The sequence below is a fragment of the Carassius gibelio genome, chromosome A22 (assembly GCF_023724105.1).
Source record: "Carassius gibelio isolate Cgi1373 ecotype wild population from Czech Republic chromosome A22, carGib1.2-hapl.c, whole genome shotgun sequence".
NCBI lineage: Eukaryota > Metazoa > Chordata > Actinopteri > Cypriniformes > Cyprinidae > Carassius > Carassius gibelio.
The window spans coordinates 23,247,211-23,265,934 of NC_068392.1; the positions used below are offsets into that span (position 1 = coordinate 23,247,211).

Consider the following 18,724-nt stretch of genomic DNA (forward strand, 5'->3'; position numbering starts at 1 on the left):
TCCTCCCTGTCTGAAATAAGGGAAGCCCAGGAAGAAGATTCAGAGGTCACTGATCTGGCTAAAGGGGCGGACGCTCTTAGTATGTGTGACAGGGCTGATTGTGAGGTTACTTCCTTGTCATTACAAAGCCCCGGATTGCCAATGACCACACTAATGAACGAGTTGGATAATCACATCCACCAGATGTGGAAGCACACATGTGGTAATTTGAAAACGCAGCACTCAGTTGTGCTATAAAAGGCAGCAGGTGAGTTCACCTGTCTTCAACAAAAATGGAAGGAGCTAGAAGAAGAAGAAGAAGAAGAAGAAGAAGAAGAAGAAGAAGAAGAAGGAGTGAGAATGAGAGGGGGAGCTCTAAGAGGAGATGAAGGAGGTAGAGGAGGAGGCAGAGGTAGAGGAAGAGGAGAAGGAGGTAGAGGAGGAGGCCCAGGTAGAGGAAGAGGAGAAGGAGGTAGAGGAGGAGGCCCAGGTAGAGGAAGAGGAGAATGCAATAGAGTAGGAGGCCCAGGTAGAGGAAGAGGAGAAGGAGATAGAGGAGGAGGCAGAGGTAGAGGAAGAGGAGAAGGAAATAGAGGAGGAGGCTGAGGTAGAGGAAGAGGAGAAGGAGGTAGAGGAGGCGGCAGAGGTAGAGGAAGAGGAGAAGGAGGTAGAGGAGGAGGAGAAGGAGGTAGAGGAGGAGGCAGAGGTAGAGGAAGAGGAGAAGGAGGTAGAGGAGGAGGCCCAGGTAGAGGAAGAGGAGAAGGAGGTAGAGGAAGAGGCAGAGGTAGAGGAAGAGGAGAAGGAGGTAGAGGAGGAGGCAGAGGTAGAGGTAGATGAAGAGGAGAAGGAGGTAGAGGAGGAGGCCCAGGTAGAGGAAGAGGAGAAGGAGATAGAGGAGGAGGCAGAGGTAGAGGATGAGGAGGAGGAGAAGGAGGTAGAGGAGGAGCCAGAGGTAGAGGAAGAGGAGAAGGAGGTAGAGGAGGAGGCAGAGGTAGAGGAAGAGGAGAAGGAGATAGAGGAGGAGGTAGAGGAAGAGGAGAAGGAGGTAGAAGAGGAGGCAGAGGTAGAGGAAGAGGAGAAGGAGGTAATAATAATAATAATAAGCTTTATTTTATAAAGCGCCTTTAAAAGTGGCTTCTCAAAGCGCTGAACATAAAATCACAATCCACCAAAGATGCATAAAACAGAAATTAATAAAAGCATCAACTGTGAAAATAATAAAAACTGCGATACACCAAACGGAAAGGCATCAGCAATTAAATGCATGTTTAAAAAAATACGTTTTGAGAAGAACTTTAAAAATACCCAAAGTCTGTGCTTCCCTGAGTTCACGCGGTAAAGAGTTCCAAAGGTTTGGAGCGTAAACAGAAAAAGCCCTGTCACCCATAGATTTTAGGTGCGTTTGTGGAACAGTTAATAAATGACACTGTGAAGATCGCAGTCTGCGTGTTGGAGTGTAGCTGTTCAGTAAACCAGACAAATATTGCGGTGCTAAGCCATGTAATGCCTTATAAGTTAACATCATGATCTTAAAGTCAACACGGTACTTAACCGGTAGCCAGTGTAACGATTTCAAGACAGGAGTAATATGCTCGAATTTTCCGGTTCCCGTCAGAATCCGGGCTGCCGAGTTCTGGACATATTGCAATTTGTTAATTGAGGATTTGGAAACTCCAGCTAGAACTGCATTACAATAATCCAGTCTTGTGACCACAAATGAATTAATCAGTTTTTCAGCAACAGTCAAGTTTAAGATAGGACGCAGTCTGGCTATATTTCTAAAGTGGAAAAAAGATGCCTTCTCAGTACTCTGTACAAAATGATCAAAAGTGAGGCAGGAGTCAAAAATTACACCAAGGTTCCTCATCTTACTCAGGATCTCTAAATCAGCGCCATCAACAGACATGGATAGTTGAGCGGCTTTGCGAATTTGATGACGGGAACCTATAAGCATAACCTCAGTTTTCCCACTATTCAAGCAAAGGAAATTATTATTCAACCATGCCTTAATCTCAGAAATACAGCCAGAAAGATAACAAGCATCAATATCTTCGCCAGGTTTAGAGTGGATGTATATTTGAGTGTCGTCTGCATACAAATGGTAATTAAGACCGAGCGATTGCAACAGATGTCCAAGAGGAGATAGATAGATAGATGTTAAAAAGCAGCGGACCCAGAACTGATCCCTGAGGAACACCAGTGAGCACCGAGCAAGTATCAGACCTAAAGCCACCCATCGAGACAAAATGGGTACGGTCGGTAAAATAGGATTTAAACCAGTCCAGAACTGTACCAGATACACCAAAAGCAGTTTTTAGACGGGAAAGTAAGAGGCCGTGATCCACAGTATCCAAGGCAGCTTTAAGGTCAAGAAGAATGAGAAGTGAGGTAGAACCAGAATCCGAGGCCATTAACAAGTCATTGGTTACTTTGACCAACGCTGTTTCCGTGCTGTTTAAATTTACGAACCTGACTGAAGGGGTTCAAAGAGGTTATTGGTTGTGAGATGGTTACGAAGTTGAGAGGCAACAACACGCTCAAGTATTTTTTACTCTTTCCCTGGTAGAGGAGGAGGCAGAGGTAGAGGAAGAGGAGAAGGAGGTAGAGGAGGAGGCCCAGGTAGAGGAAGAGGAGAAGGAGGTAGAGGAAAAATCTAGCACATGCTATTTCCTAAAATTAGTTTTTCTACAAATGTGGTTTTTATTTATCACAGCAGAGTGAAACTGGCTGCAATAGTGTCTGATCATTGAGGACTGTGTTGGTTAAATGAAAACTAATAGCATTTTCACAAATATGTGTGTATGTTTTGACTGAAGTGTGTCATTTTGTAAACAATCTAGGAATTATGCAAATTGAGTGTGGTGTTTGGATAATTGTGATTATATTTTGACAAAAAGAACCCGGTTTTCAAAATTGCGTGTAAACAATTGAAAAAAACTGTAATAACCACATACAACCTGGATTTTATGTTTCTAAATGAAACTTGGCTAGAAGACAGCTGCAGTGCAACAATTCTCAATGAAACCTCTCCTCCTAACTTTACTTTTATGAGTGTCTGCAGAACTGCTAGGAGAGGTGGGGGTGTAGCTGCTCTTTTTAAAGATGTCTATCAATGTAAGCAAATATCATTTGGGAATTATCCGTCTTTCGAATATCTGGGTATTGTGTTAAAAGGTGCTCCACGTATTTTACTTATCATTATTTACAGGCCTCCAAAATACTCTCCAGCCTTTGCTGAGGACTTTACAGAACTGTTATCAACAATTACCTCAGAGTTTGACTGTTTTGCCATTGCTGGAGATTTTAACATTCACATAGATAATGCAGAAACCAATATGACAAAAGAAATCAAAACTGTTTTAAATACTTTTGATCTGACTCAACAGAAACAGCAGTGCAAAATATGAAAAGACAATGCAGAAAAGCTGAGCGCATGTGGCGGAAGACAAAACTTGTAATCTATTATAACATCTACAAAGACAGCATCCATGCTTTCAATATTGAACTAGGCAAAGCTAGACAGACTTTCTTCTCAAATATTATAAACAGAAACTTAAACAACACACACACTCTTTTTGCTACCGTAGAGAGACTAACAACCCCCCAAGCCAGATTCCCAGTGAAATGCTCTCAGACAGCAAGTGCAGTGAGTTTGCTGCTTTCTTCTCTGAGAAAATCAATAATATCAGAAAGGTGATCAGCACATCCTTGAGATGCACTGGGGTCACACAGGTCAGACCTGAACCTGAGAAAGTAGTTACTATGTCTGATTTCGAAGAAATTGATGGCAAAATTTTGGAAGAAACCGTACAGCACCTTAAAACATCAACCTGTGCCCTTGACACACTTCCCACATCTTTTTTCAAAAGTGTGTTAAACAGCTTAGAAGCAGATCTCCTAGAAGTGGTAAATGCCTCACTTCTCTCTGGGAGTTTTCCAAACTCCCTGAAAACTGCAGTTGTAAAGCCCCTCCTGAAAAAGAGCAATCTGGATTAGACCATATTGAGCAACTATAGACGGATCTCAAATCTTCCTTTCATAGGCAAGATCATTGAAAAAGTTGTTTTCAATCAGCTGAACAAATTTTTAAGCTCGAATGGATACTTTGACAATTTTCTATCTGGTTTCCGATCGCATCACAGCACAGAGACAGCGCTCACAAAGATAATAAACGATATTCGCTTAAATACTGATAGAGGCAAATTATCAGTGCTGGTACTACTCGACCTCAGAGCTGCATTTGACACTGTCGATCACAACATACTTCTTGACAGACTGGAAAACTGGGTGGGGCTTTCTGGGATAGTCCTAAAATGGTTTAGATCATACCTAGGAGGGAGAGGTTATTATGTAAGTATAGACCATAGGTCTGAGTGGACATCCATGACATGCGGAGTCAGTTAGGTTAGAGTTAGGGTTAGGGTTAGGGGAATGAAACGTCCAAGGTCCAGACCTGAGGTCTGAACCTGGTTGTGCACGGTCCATCCGTCCACTGACCACTAAAGACCGATCCAAGCCCGACCGAGTCCATGAGTCAATGCAAAAAATTCCAAAATGGGGCTAAAATATTTGTGGTTATTTCCACTAGGTTTGCACAACAAAATGGGTGTTAAGGTTAGGTGTTGTGTGGTGCAGTACATCTTTGAAAAAACTCGACATCTGTATGGATGGAGGAAATCGTTCTAAACCCCCAAGAGAGTAATCAGTAATTTAACTATACACAACTCAACATCGTTTTGGATGGAGGAATACGTTTCTGTGACTTCAAGAGATCTCAACATCGTCTGGATGGAGAAAACAATTTTTGGAACCTTCTAGAAAATTTCTGTGGCTCTCTACATCATACACCACACGGATGGAGGCCTTAAAGTGGACTGTTCAAGCCTTATCGCGACGTTTCGGAATTTATTTTCCTTCTTCAGGCTAGCTCAAACACAAAATGAAAGGTTCCAGTCACTCAGTCTTATTTATACTGTTTCTGAGGGGGCGTGTCTGCACACACACACGTTCTAACACTAAATATCGGCACTTTTTGGTGCGTCATGATCCATTTTGGTGTGATTTACCATTCTGTTGTACTGATATTTCACATCAACTCACTGAAACAAGGCCCGACAAGGACCAGCCCAAAGCTCAGAGAAGAAGGCACTGGCTGGTTAGGGGAATGAAACGTCCAAGGTCCAGACCTGAGGTCTGAACCTGGTTGTGCACGGTCCATCCGTATAGCATTTATAATGTGGGAACTCGGCTGTGCGCGAGACGGAAAGGAACGCTGAATGTGAAGTGTATCCAGACCTTAATTCATCCATCCTACACAAACATGTGACTGACCGCTCGCTCACACCAACAGGAGGAGGAGGGGTCAGTGTTACTCTCTACACTGCACTCAACCTGAGGGATTCCTACTCTTTCAGTCTTTTAGGACACATGGAAAACAGTGCATTCTGCAGGAACGGTATTATGGAAAATATTAGTGGTTTTGAAACCGTGACATTTTCAAATTGCAGTATACCTTGAAACCGGTAATGGCCCATGCCTTCATCTGATCTCTAAGTAGTAGTGAATGCCTCACTTCTTTCTCTAACATTTCCAAACTCCCTGAAAACTTCAGTTGTTAAGCCCCTCCTGAAAAAGAGCAATCTTGATAACACCATTTTGAGCAATTATAGACCAATATGCAATCTTCCTTTCATAGGCAAAATTATAGAAAAGGTAGTTTTTAAACAGCTGAACAAATACTTAAACTCAAATGGATACCTGGACAATTTTCACTCTGGTTTTCGATCACATCACAGCACAGAGACAGCACTCATTAAGATAATAAATGATATTCGCTTAAATTTTGACTCTGGCAAAATATCGGTGCTGGTATTGCTAGGTCTCAGTGCTGCGTTTGACACTGTCAATCATAACATACTACTAGAGAGACTGGAAAACTGGGACGGGCTTTCTGGGATGGTACTCAAATGGTTCAGGAGAGGTCATTCTTAGAAGGGAGAGGTTATTATGAGAGTCTAGGAGAGCATAAGTCTAAGTGGACGTCCATGACATGTGGAGTCCCACAAGGGTCAATCCTTGCACCGCTCTTGTTTAGCCTGTATATGCTTCCACTAAGTCAAATAATGAGAAAGAACCAAATTGCCTATCACAGCTATGCTGATGATACCTAGATTTACCTAGCCTTATCTCCAAATGACTACAGCCCCACTGACTCCCTCTGCCAATGCATTGATGAAATTAAGTTTGATGTGCCAGAAATTTCTTCAGTCATTGCATATGGACACAAGGAAGAAGTTTTCAAGGTGAATGCATACGTTGACTCTATGGGTCAAACAAATAAAAATAAATTAGAAATATCAATATCAGTTAGAAATATCAAGGGTTCACACAAAACAAGATGAGTCCGCCTTTAGTTACTATGCTGCCCACAGCTGGAATCTGCTTCCAGAAGAGATCAGATGTGCTAAAACACTAGTCACATTTAAATCTAGACTCAAAACTCATCTGTTTAGATGTGCATTTATTGAATGAGCACTATGCAATGTCCGAACTGATTGCACTGTATTTTATATATTCACTGTATTTTATTAAGATCATTTTCTATTTCTAACGGGTTTAAATTCATTTTAAATAAGTCAATTTTTATATCATTTAAAAAGTTTTAAAATTGCTTGGTTTATTTTTGTTCTTTATGATTATTTTACTTTCTTTTATGTAAAGCACTTTTAATTACCATTGTGTACGAAATGTGCTATATAAACAAACTTGCCTTGCCAAGGTCCATTTCAATACCATAATACGTTTTTTTTTTTTCTTTACATGAAAACCCTAAAATCTTCAACACATCTGTATGTGTAAAATACTGAAACAAGGATACACATTTCCTACAGTTGAGTGTGAGCCTTTATCATTTCTGTTCATCGTTCAAATACAGGGCCACAGACTAGCAAATCTTGTGAATCCTTCTCCTGTCCTCATATGATGTTTGAAAAATGTATTTTTATGTATATTTCATAATGGGGGGAAAATATTAAGGGTGTAGCTATTCAATTCAATATAAGGTTCAATTCACAATTTTGAAATCACAATTGGACTCTAATCATTTTCAAAATATCGATAAGCAATTAATAAGCGTTGTGCTAACAATTTGTCAATGATTTGTCAATTCATTTACAAGTGATTACATAATAATGAACTAATCATTTACAAAACATGACTATGTTCATAAATGATTATCAAGTAATTTACTAACGGTTTACAAATCTGTTGTAAGTTATCTTAAAAAAACAGAATCATGATATAGTTAAACAGATCCTTAGTAAAAGGTTAATACACTGAAAAAAACAATTTAAGGTAAGTGGTTGCAAACAATAGAACAATAACTTTCAAGCAAAATGAGAAAGAAAAGGGTTTTTTTTTTTCAAATTTGGTGATTTTGTTTTTTTTTGCAGAATCTGTTAGTTGAGATCACAAAGAAGCCTCTCCGTGTTTGAGATAGCAGTATTGGTATATTTAAAAGCGTACATTTTGAGGTTGAAATCGGCCAGTTTTTCAGAGAGACTAGAGCGTGCAGTAGTGGCCAAAATGATCACGGTTATCACAGAATCCTCTTCAAAAAGTCGTAATGCTACACAATGAAAACAATTCACTACGTTTTACGAAGAAAACCAGCAAATAACATACAATTAGCATCTATATGTACTTTTTGTTTACATAAAAAATGATGGCCAGATTTTAAAAGGAGTGTCCTGCAACGTTATCTACAATGCACAAGTTCAAATAGACTGTCAAATTTTTACAAAAAAAGTGCTATAAAAAGATTAAACTCACATATTTCAGCCTCTAAATCGTTTTTATAAAAGTCAAAAACGATAAATTACTGACATTTACAAAGTACATCAACCTTTATTATTAATAGTATGCTGTCCGAGCTTTACAGGGGGTATGGCTTATCTAAATGAGATGTAAATGAGCCCTATTGTCACTCCCAGCTGTTAGAACAGGTGATAACTGCATAATCTTTAGAGGCCATTTTCTGTCTTTTGAGCTTTTTTGAATGCCTACCTTAAAGGGGATGTTCAGACACGTTTTGAAGCACGACATACTGCACTTCACTACAGAGAAACAAAACACAGAACAACATCATGAAGATGTTTATCATTCAAAACCCTTAAAAGGTATCTGAGAGGGAAAGCAATATTTTCATAAAAAGGCTAAATGGAGAGATTGTTTTGGTCAGCGCTTTGGGGCATTTCTTTGGGAGATCTTGCATGTTGGAGCTCCCTCTGGTGGTCTGTAGGAGAAGCACCCCTGCGCCCTCTGGCCCTGTCAGAACTGTTCGCCTTGCACACACAGAATCCTTCAACTCCACGTTGCGCACGGAAGGGTCAGGCGCCGATTCGGGCCAGTCGGGCAGCTCCTGGTATCCGCCGGCTTTAGCGTTCAGCAGATGAGACATTGACCCCAGCTGGAAGTGATCTCTGTCTGCAAAGAAATAAAAAAAAAAGAAAAATCACAAATGAGATCTATAATTGTCTCCTGCCCCTCAGATTTTTTCCTGAAGGTCCCAGTAATCTCAAGAGTAAAAATGTGTTCAGATATACATGCAAATCTGGATTTTTTGAGTTAACTAGAACTAAATCAAACTAAAATGAAAACCTTTACCTTTAAATGTAGACTCCAGGACAGGGGCAGGCTTGAGTGCAAGGAAAAGCTTCTTTGCGTATTTGCTAAGAGCACCGCTCTTATCAGTGGGCACAATGAGTTGGCGGATAAAGCGGGCACGATCTCTGATGTCATAGTTTTGATCATATTTCGCTAGGTTCAGTACATATTGCGTCAACAGTTTAGTCTGAAAGACAGAAAAGAAATGAAAGAAACAAAGGAATTGAATTCTCAAGAGTTTCATGCTTGACAGGCAATGCACTTGTGTGCATCTAAATAATATGACATGCAGACAGAGATTGTCTCGCTTGATTAAACAATGATTCAGGTTGGGTTTCCCCAGCTTTCATCCAGACTGATGCACTGTGTGTTTCAGTTTTCATTGTGTTCTACCCATTTCATTTTATGGATAATTAATGGCAGTGTGGGCATCTAAAATAGTTCTGTTGCATTTCCTTGCGCTCCATCTTGCAATCTTACCATCTCTATTGGACAGCAGCTGTACGAGTCCATTCAGACAGGTGTCTCTGACCTCGCCGATGTTTGTAGCACAGCGACCAATGGCCTGAATGCTGGCCGCCACAAAATCCTTATCCATGCTCTTAATATACGTCTAGAACACAAATAGAGAAAATGTTTCATTATCCCCATTCAGATACGCTGGAAAATATGATAACAGAAGCAGAGAATTATACTGTTACTTATTGACAAAACAACACAGACATGAAGTTATTTTATTTAAAGGTTTAGGTTGTAATTTATTTGTATGTGTAATGCAAGTGTATTTTAGGTGTTATGATGACTTTTTTCTATTTTTATCCGCCTTTTAGTTTGCATTTCACTTAGAAAGTCGTGTGGTGTGACAAATAAATCAATCATTTTGAAAAGTAAATAGTTCATGCCGTCTCTAGAATCAATAATCTTTAAAACCGAAAGGGTAACTCCTACAAATGCATATTTGATGAGGTCAGGTGCAAAAATAACTGCGTCCATGCCTTTTGTAAAAATTTTAAATAAGTTGTTTTAAAGTATTTATTTTATTTTTTTTACTATTTTTGGTCAAACAAATCCAATCTTGGTAAGCATAAGATAATTTTTTTTTTCTGAATTGTATATTACAATAAAAGACATTATATTATATGAAAGTTTATTCTATTCTATTTTATTCTATTCTATTTGCTGGGTCCCCCTCTAACATTAGATGGAGCATCTCACTGGGTTTTCCCTTTAATAAAATTAGAATTAAAATTCTATTCTATTCTATTTGCTGGGTCCTCCTCAAAAATGAGAAAGAGCATTTCAAGGGTTTTTTCCTTTAATAGAATTAGAATTAAAATTCTATTTTATTTTATTTGCTGGGTCCACCTCAAAAATGAGAAAGAGCATTTCAAGGGTTTTTCCTTTAATAGAATTCAAATTCTATTCTAATCTATTCTATTCTATTCTATGCACCTTGTGTCACGCCCTCGGGCTGATCTGTCCGTTTTTCCCCTTAGTGTGTGTTGTTTACACTTACCATGTGCTTCTGTGTCACCGTGGTGCCCGTCTCCGCCCTCTTGTTTCATTATTATCTTGTTATTGGTCACCATCACCTGCTCTGCATTATGATAATCACTCCTTCTCTATTTAGTCTCCTCATGTGTGCTGTCTGTTGTCAGATCGTCGAGTTGTTCTCGTCCATGTCTCAACTTTATCCACATCTCTTGTTTAGCCTACACAGAGATCGTGCCCGTTTTGTTTTCATCCTCTAGTTTGTTTGTTTTCTCCCACTTCCTCCTGCTTTCAGGCAGCGCTACTCTCCAGCCTTCCGTGTTAGTGATCACCGATCGCTTTCACTCCTCTTCTTCGCCGCGCCACAGCGCGCCACCAGTTCCCCGCCTCAACAGTGCCCCCGCCTCCCTGTCAGTTTGTCCGGGCATTGCATCAGAGGATTTCCAAGTGGAATTCGTCCAGGAGGCTCTTTTGGATCTGCTCCAGACTGCCCTGTTCCTGGATAGTTTTTTGTTAATGCTTATTTTTATTTTTTTCTCTGTCCTTTGGAATTAAGCCATCTAATAAACTGACCTTTTGAGCACCTGCAACTGAGTCCCAGTCTCGCCCCTTGACACCTTGAGGATTTTGATCTGCGTTGGGTCCGTAGAGCGAATATAAAAACTCTTCAGATACGGCTCAAACATTCCCTAGAAGACCAAAACACACGTATTAAAACACCAGAGCATTCATATAAACACAACAGACTTTTTTTTAATAGTGACTGAATTTTTCTGTCCTAGTATGCCTTTACAGAATGACTTTTAAAAATCAGAAATCTCTCAAGAACAAACCATTAAATGTATAAAAAGCAAAACCCCAAGAAAGTTTTCAGTTTAAATATACTGAATCAAAAAATATTAAAATGCACCGACATTATGAAGCAAAACATCAAGCTCCAGCATTATGATCATGCGCTGTAACATGATCCTCGAAGATCAAACTGTTTAAACCTTGATCCTGTTTGTTGACCTTTCCAGTCACACTAAATGCATACAATGTGCCGAACACAATGTAAGCAGTATGTACATAATACATAATCATCATATTATGTAAATAAATGTTAAAATTGACATTTGGTGACTCTGGATCTGCAGCGTTTTTCAAGTGGAAGTCAAAGTGCTTTTACACTTTTATGTGAATCACTCACTCGTCTCTTGATGGACATCGTGGCCACGTTTTGAAGCACGACATACTGCACTTCACTACAGAGAAACAAAACACAGAACAACATCATGAAGATGTTTATCATTCAAAACCCTTAAAAGGTATCTGAGAGGGAAAGCAATATTTTCATAAAAAGGCTAAATGGAGAGATGCATGTGAATAATGGATGATGTTTATGGTCTGAGCATCTCTCTATATGCAGCGAATGCCAAATTCTGTGTGAGAATCGCAGTGTCATCATCCAGTGTTTCGCCTGTATTGACTTATGATGTCATCAGACAATGACCAGCCTTGCATCATTAAACAGAGAAACTTCACACTGTGGTGTCACACTTTCGGAGACGCTTGAAGGGAAACCTCAAGATGCATGCATGTCTGTGAGTGTATATGAGTGCGTTAAAGTTTCATTAGTAAGTGGCTGATTACTCACCTGTGGCTGCGCATTAACCTGACCAAAGCCTTAGCGATGATTCCCACCTCTGCTTTAGGAGCCAAATGGAAGTACAGTTGAGCTACTGCCATCACCACCTACAAAGGCGGAGAGAGAGAGAGGTTTATTATGGGATGCTGACAGCTAAATCAACTAATTCTTTTAAGAGGTTAAGTGTGAACAGGTCCCATTGTCATAATGCTGGCAAATCAGCTTCAGCACTCTGTCAACGTAAATACTGATGGTATGTGTGAATAAAATTAAAAACTAACCTAATAATTATAAAAACTGACACTAAACTAAAAAACGTAATAATGAAACAAATTAAAATAGAAATAGCAAAATGTATATAAAAAAAGAACATTAAACTAAAATGAATAAACAAATAAAAACAAACATGCATTTAATAATAAGTATAAAAATAATTATATATAAAAAAACACAACCGAACAATAACTAGCTGCCAATTGACCATCAATAAAAGAAAAATAAAGTTAGGTCCAGGACCTTAAAGCTTACAGCTGAGCTGAACAATAAGTGCATACATTTAAAGTAAATATTTAATAAGTTGGGTGGATAAAAAAAGTAACAAGATTTTATAAGGTATTCATTTGTCTAGCAATATTGTATGTTTTAAATACTAAAATATTGCTAGATTAGTATGTATAATGATAGGATGTGAACATTCACGTTTCACATGACTAATACAGAAATATTTGTGATATTGTCAACAAGTAGACCATTATAAAATATACTAAACATTAGTATTAATCAAATGTATTTATCATAATATTACATATTAGTATTGTGCTCTCATCTAACTTGAAGAAGGGGCTATTTTACAGTACTTTTCAGTTCGTAATATTTAATGCTACAACATCTACGCACTGCAGTCTTCCACTTTTGCTTAGCTCAATAAACAAAAGAACATCGTTGTGAAATTACATTTGAGAAAATGTCCGGGTGGCTCGTCTGTAAATGTCTTTTCAAATTGGTTGTGTTGCCACGAATGAGCGCTCCGCGTGCTTTACACTTTGTTTTGTTTTGTTCGTCGTCAAACGTGAAGTGAGCTGTGGACATTTTGTCGCTCTTTTAGACATCACCTCTTCGAATGCCGACTTCATTCGAATTCATTCCTCGCATCTCTCCCTCTGCTGATTAGATTTTCGAGTCTATTTTCGTCTCGTCCTTTATTCGTTGACGATAATGTCAATCAATTTAGTCATAGTTTTAGTCTCCATCAGTGCCTTCTTTTTTAGTTTTCGTTTCGTTTTCGTCCGCAAAAATATATTCGTGACGAAAATAATGACGAAAATATTTAGTTAACGAAATTAACACTGAATGAAACAAATTAAAATAGTAATAGCAAAATGTACAGTATTCAAATAATTGGAAAAAAAGAACACTAAACTAAAATAAATAAATGAATAAACAAATAAAACCAAACATGCATTTGAAAATAAGTATAACAATATTTATATAATATAAAAAAACACAACCAAAAAATGGGGAAAAAACTGACACTAAACTAAAATACATTAATAATTCCAAAACAAATTAAAATAAATAAAACAAGAATTTAATGATAACATAAACTAACAGAATAACTTTAAGCAAATAAATAAAAAAGGCAGTAAACTAAAATTGCTAAATTTTCAAAAGTAAAATAAAAACAACCATACATTTATTAATAAAAACAACAACAATAATAAAAAAAAAATAATTGGAAAAATCTCCAAAAAAGAAAATGAAAACCTGAACGAAAAAAAAAAAAAAAAAACATTCACATGACCCATGAAAACAAATCTATAACACTTACACATCTGGAATACAACTTTATCCAAAGCAATTCATTTAAAATTACTTTTAAAATCTGAAGTTTATGTTTTTGATGGACATTCATTTTTTTATTCATTCACATTATGTACACAAGTTTATATTAATATAAAGAATAATCACTGTTTTAAACAGGGTTGGTCATCATTCAAATCCACTGATTTGACAATGCCTCTTGAATTCCAATTAAATTCTTGAATTTGAATTAAATTTAAATTCAGGAGGCAAACTAAATACAGAATTGTAATTGAAAAAGTCTTAGCAATACTTCAACTAATAATATAATAAATTAGGACATTATTAGTCAAAATTAAAAAGTGAACTAATGTCATTCCAAATGTCAATTCAATTTAAATGTATTTAATTTAATGCTAATTTATTTGTAGTAAAGCAATAGCAGAGTTGTGTGTGTGTGTGTGTGTGTGTGTGTGTCTCACAGCAGCGTTGCGGCTCTGTAGCAGGGGTTTGGTGTTCCTCAGTAGGAGTCTGTGATCGGGGTCCATCACGTACGGCTTCCTCTTCGCTAGAGGGGCCACCTCATCTTTCTTATCTTCCTCTTCCTCATCATCAGAGGCATAGAAGGCCTTCTCGCTGTTCTCCTCCAGCAGAGATTCCTGCACATACACACAGACACGTTAAGAGTGGAAATGTCCTCGTGGGCTACACACGCATGTGTGTGATACTCACGTTGATGTTGGGGTTGAGGAACTGTGTCCTGGCGTAGCGCGTGAGCATGTTGATGATGACCACCTGACCCCACTCCTCCACGTCAATCAACAGGTTACACAACTTACGGTAGTTCTTATGGATCAGATCGATGCGGTCCGGACACACTTCCTCAAACGCCATCACCACACTGCCTGCTACCAGCTACACACACACACACATCAGGAATGCTGATCATATCTCTGGACTGACCTGAAATGATTCTGTCACTCACTGTGGTTTTATCAGCCAGCAGCTTCTCGATGACTTCAATCAACTGATCTTTCTGATCTGGATCCAGACTGGAAGAAGAGAGAGAGATGACCATCAGCCCATGCAACCTGTGCATTTGTTTTACTTTTATTCAATATTAAACTAGTCAAACTTAAAGCTAGAATGCAAAGAAAACTTACATGCATATAATAAATGTAGACAATTTAACTTAATGATTGCTGTCAGGATGTAAAGAGACTTTTGACCAGCATAACAAAAAAAAACTTTTAACCAGCCTTTAAATTAAAAGCATGCTAATAAACTGCAGTATTATCTAAATGAACAATGAATTACTCCTAATGGCGCATCTGTGATCAGACCAGATACTTGCTTTACTGTACCTGTGTAGTTTGGGTATGGCATGAGCTGCGGTCTTGCGGACGTATGGAGACATGTCAGACGCCGCCTCTTTGATGGCTAACATCATGATGGGCACGATGATGGTCACTCTGATGTCTCGGGCGCTCGCACGGATCAGCTGGTTGGGGTCCTGAATCAGGGGTTACAGTGATTCGTAGAGAATTATTTAAGAAACCAATGCTTCAATAATGTGACGTCACACAGCAGAATTAAAGGGTGTGAGAGGTATTTCCTTTATGTGAACACTAGAGGGCATTCTTCGTCCCATATGACACTATTGCACCATTTACTGAGCATTTAGCTGCATCACTATTAGCATAATCTCCATACTGGGTACTGTGGTTTATGGTTCAGTGTTTCCCAAATCCTCTTGCAATGTGGAAGAGATTTGTGATGGTTCTCCATTGCCCTTTTGAGAACTAAATTATTAGAAAAACCACAGAAGCTTTGAATATATATGCACCTAAAAGTAATCATGAATTTTAAAGCGAGGGAAAAAAGCTAATTGATATAATAATCCTACTACATATTTAAAAGTAAAGTAGCACTTTGCATCACCACTAAAGTACAAAGTAATTTAAACATTTAAACTTATTTTTTTTTTAATTCTTATTTAATAAGAATACTCAAAAGTACTTTATGCACTTTTAATACGCAAACAGGAGTGCAGCCTTTTCTTAAGTGTTGGATGTTGTGAAAGAGATCAGAGAGGATGGAGAGTTTTGTCAGGATGAAGCAGCCGGTTTAGACCCTGAGTAATGTGTTTGTGTGTGTTTTAGGACCTTCAGTCCTCTCTGGAAGGTGGAAATGGACAACAGAGCGAGATCCTGCTGTTCTTCAGCGTAGCAGACGAGATACACATACACCAGCTTCTTCACCTGAGAGAGAAAACACACATCACTGGAAACTCACAGAGGGCTGAATAGAGCTCTGATCTGCGGTTTAGTGCATTTGTGTGACTCAGCTCTTGAGCGTATGGTGACTCATGAACCTCATTGCCGTTTCATATGAACATAAGATTAAGGTTTAATAACAGCCAGAAAAGCTGACATCCTGTAAGCTCTGAGCTGCTTCCTGTCTCCAGCTGCTCCTCGGCGTATCACTCACCTCGATGTTCTTACAGGCCACGTTCTTCACCACGGCAGCGAAGAGATCTGAGGCGTTCTTCCCCCGGGCGATCATCTGAGGGAAAACACACAGAAACAGGGTGACATTTAGATACTAATGTACAGTATATGGTTTAATTGAAACTTAATATCACATAGTCTACCTTACATAATATGTAACCATTTCAGTGTTATCTAGCACTGACACAATAAGGATAGCATTGCATTTCATTAAAAGAGAGCAGATTAAAAGTGTTTAATTATTGCAATAACATTACAACCACCAAAATAAATTTGTTGTACTATATTATCACTATTGCTTGCTACTATAAGAGAACATTTTTCTTATTACATGCACTGATGAATCATTCACAGGACAAACAACTAATAGGGTGATTTTTGGCTAGGTCCTGAAGGAATCGTGTACCTGCTGCCGGTGCCACCTGTGCTCTGTGAATGGAAACAGTATCAGGTAGCAGTTTGTGGCTTCTGAGCTCCGAGGGATAAATATTTCAGTCCTGATCTGATCCTTTACAATACAGAGACACTAAAACCGCTCATGAATATTAAACGCTTTCAGCATATCTGTCCCATTTCCAAAGCGTTCGCTGCAATCTCTTGCTATAGAGTCAGACCTGATGCACCAGTTACAAACCGGTGAGAGCCAAGACTTCACAAAACACACAGTGACAGCGGCATTTACTGCCCTCAATTACAGCCTTCTGTGTTCTGTCTGTTTACATAATTACCGACATGAATCCAAATATCTCTTCCAGAAACGCTAGACAATCAGGTATCTGATTTAGATTTTCATGTACATACAGTATATGGTTCTATTCATCAATAAAGCTATAAAACTGAACCTGCCGGGACTTTATTACTAATGGACCATGAAAATTGTGAAATAGTATGCAATATATATACATTAACTTGGTATGTTGTCTTGTTTTCTAGCACAAATATCTAAATGTTCTTAAATCAGCATACATTAACTTTAAGAACTTTGTTCATCTTCGGAACACAAATTAAGATATTTTTTTATTCATCCTGAGAGCTCTCTGACCCTCCATAGACAGCAAGGATCCTAACACGATTCAGGCTCAGAAACGTAGCAAGGAGATCTGTAAAATAATCCATGTGACATCATCAGGGGTTCAACTGTAACTTTACGAAGCTACGAGAATACTTTTTGTGCACAAAGAAAACCGAAACAACGACTTTATTCAACAATTCGTCCCCTTGTGCTGTAGGGTGACATGGAGAAGACGAATTGCTGTATAAAGTCGTTATTTTTGTTTTAACAAAAAGTATTTTCGTTGCTTCGTAAAATTATGTTTGAACCACTGATTATTTTAACGATCTCCTTTCTATGTTTCTGAGCCTTGACCGAGTTAGTACACTTGCTGTAAGAGAAGTAAGAGAGGAGAGCTCTCGGATTTCACCAAAAATATCTTAATTTGTGTTCTGAAGATGAATGAAGGTTTTACAGGTTTGGAACAACATTAGGATGAGAAATCAATGACAGAATTTTCATTTTTGTGTGAACTATCCCTTTAAGATGCATGGACTTGATAATTCCTGTTTTCTAATGCTTAAAACAAGAAAAAATATGCCAATGGATCATAAAATGTTCTGCTTTATTCAAAGGCATAACAAGTTTGTCTTTCTCACCTCACTGGCAGACATTTACTTGTTTTAAGCAAAAACTCGCTTGATTTTGGTTAATGTTTCATAAAAAAAGACTGTCATTATGCATCACAAATATATGCATGTTGATTTAAGACTGGAAAACAAGACAAACAAACTGAATGTGCGTGGTTTACTCACCGCTACAATGCGCTTCATGGCCTCCAGCTTCAAGGAGTCTTTATTACTGTCCAGCATCTCCTTCAGGTCATCGTGTCTGAAGATGTGAAACAAAAAAGACAGAATTTTTATCAACTGTTCTTGTTCTCTCTCCTTTAAATATCTCAGAAAGGTGTCCTTTATAACAATGACATATCATCCAGACTCATCTCAGTTCTTTAAGAGCCCTGCGGACGTTCACGAGTTCAGAAGAAACAACCAGATCTAATTAAATAAAGCCTTCCTTCAAAGGATTCACACAAATTTGACAAACAGAGAATCAAAACAGACAAACACACTCATAAATACCATCAACAGCATGATTTGGTTTCCACAAGAACCAGATACGAACCCAAGGGGAGCCACAAACCTTTTCTCTCTCATTTGGATGACAATTGTTTCTCCAAGAAATCAATGGCAGTAAATTGTTGTTCTGACATGCTTTTCCTGAGAAGAACTGGTTTTGTATCCCAGCATTGCTGTACAAATAGTTTTTATTGGCATTCTGGGTATATATATGCTATTTTGTTGTAACTTTCTTGCAGAAGTGTAATGCAATTAATGTAACTTCACTTAAAGTTATAATCAGTTTGGCATTTGCATCCTTAAAGCAGCTGAAAAAAAAAAGATTGCTTTAAAATCAAATTTTGTATTCATTTTATTTGCTATGTTATATGTTTATAATAATCTTAATAAATAAAAAACGTTTTAAATTTAATGATTAATTATAGATTAAATGTAAAAAATTGCTATGTTTGCCTACAACAGTTACTGTATTAAAAAAAGATTTTAGATTTATAAAACTAAAAAAGAAATATTGTGAACATTT

At 38.0% G+C, this 18,724-nt stretch overlaps 1 protein-coding gene across 1 annotated transcript; it reads right to left on the bottom strand.

Annotated features, from left to right (window-relative positions):
* Positions 1-8,080: 8,080 nt before the first annotated feature.
* LOC127943011 (AP-3 complex subunit beta-2) lies at positions 8,081-18,051 on the bottom strand (the record flags this gene model as incomplete). Its single annotated transcript, XM_052539098.1, has 13 exons — positions 8,081-8,463; positions 8,644-8,830; positions 9,116-9,256; positions 10,752-10,823; positions 11,324-11,378; positions 11,771-11,868; positions 14,044-14,220; positions 14,294-14,476; positions 14,547-14,613; positions 14,926-15,074; positions 15,727-15,822; positions 16,052-16,126; positions 17,878-18,051. Coding segments are annotated over 13 exons (1,788 nt in total), but the record flags the coding sequence as incomplete, so codon positions are not given.
* Positions 18,052-18,724: the final 673 nt, after the last annotated feature.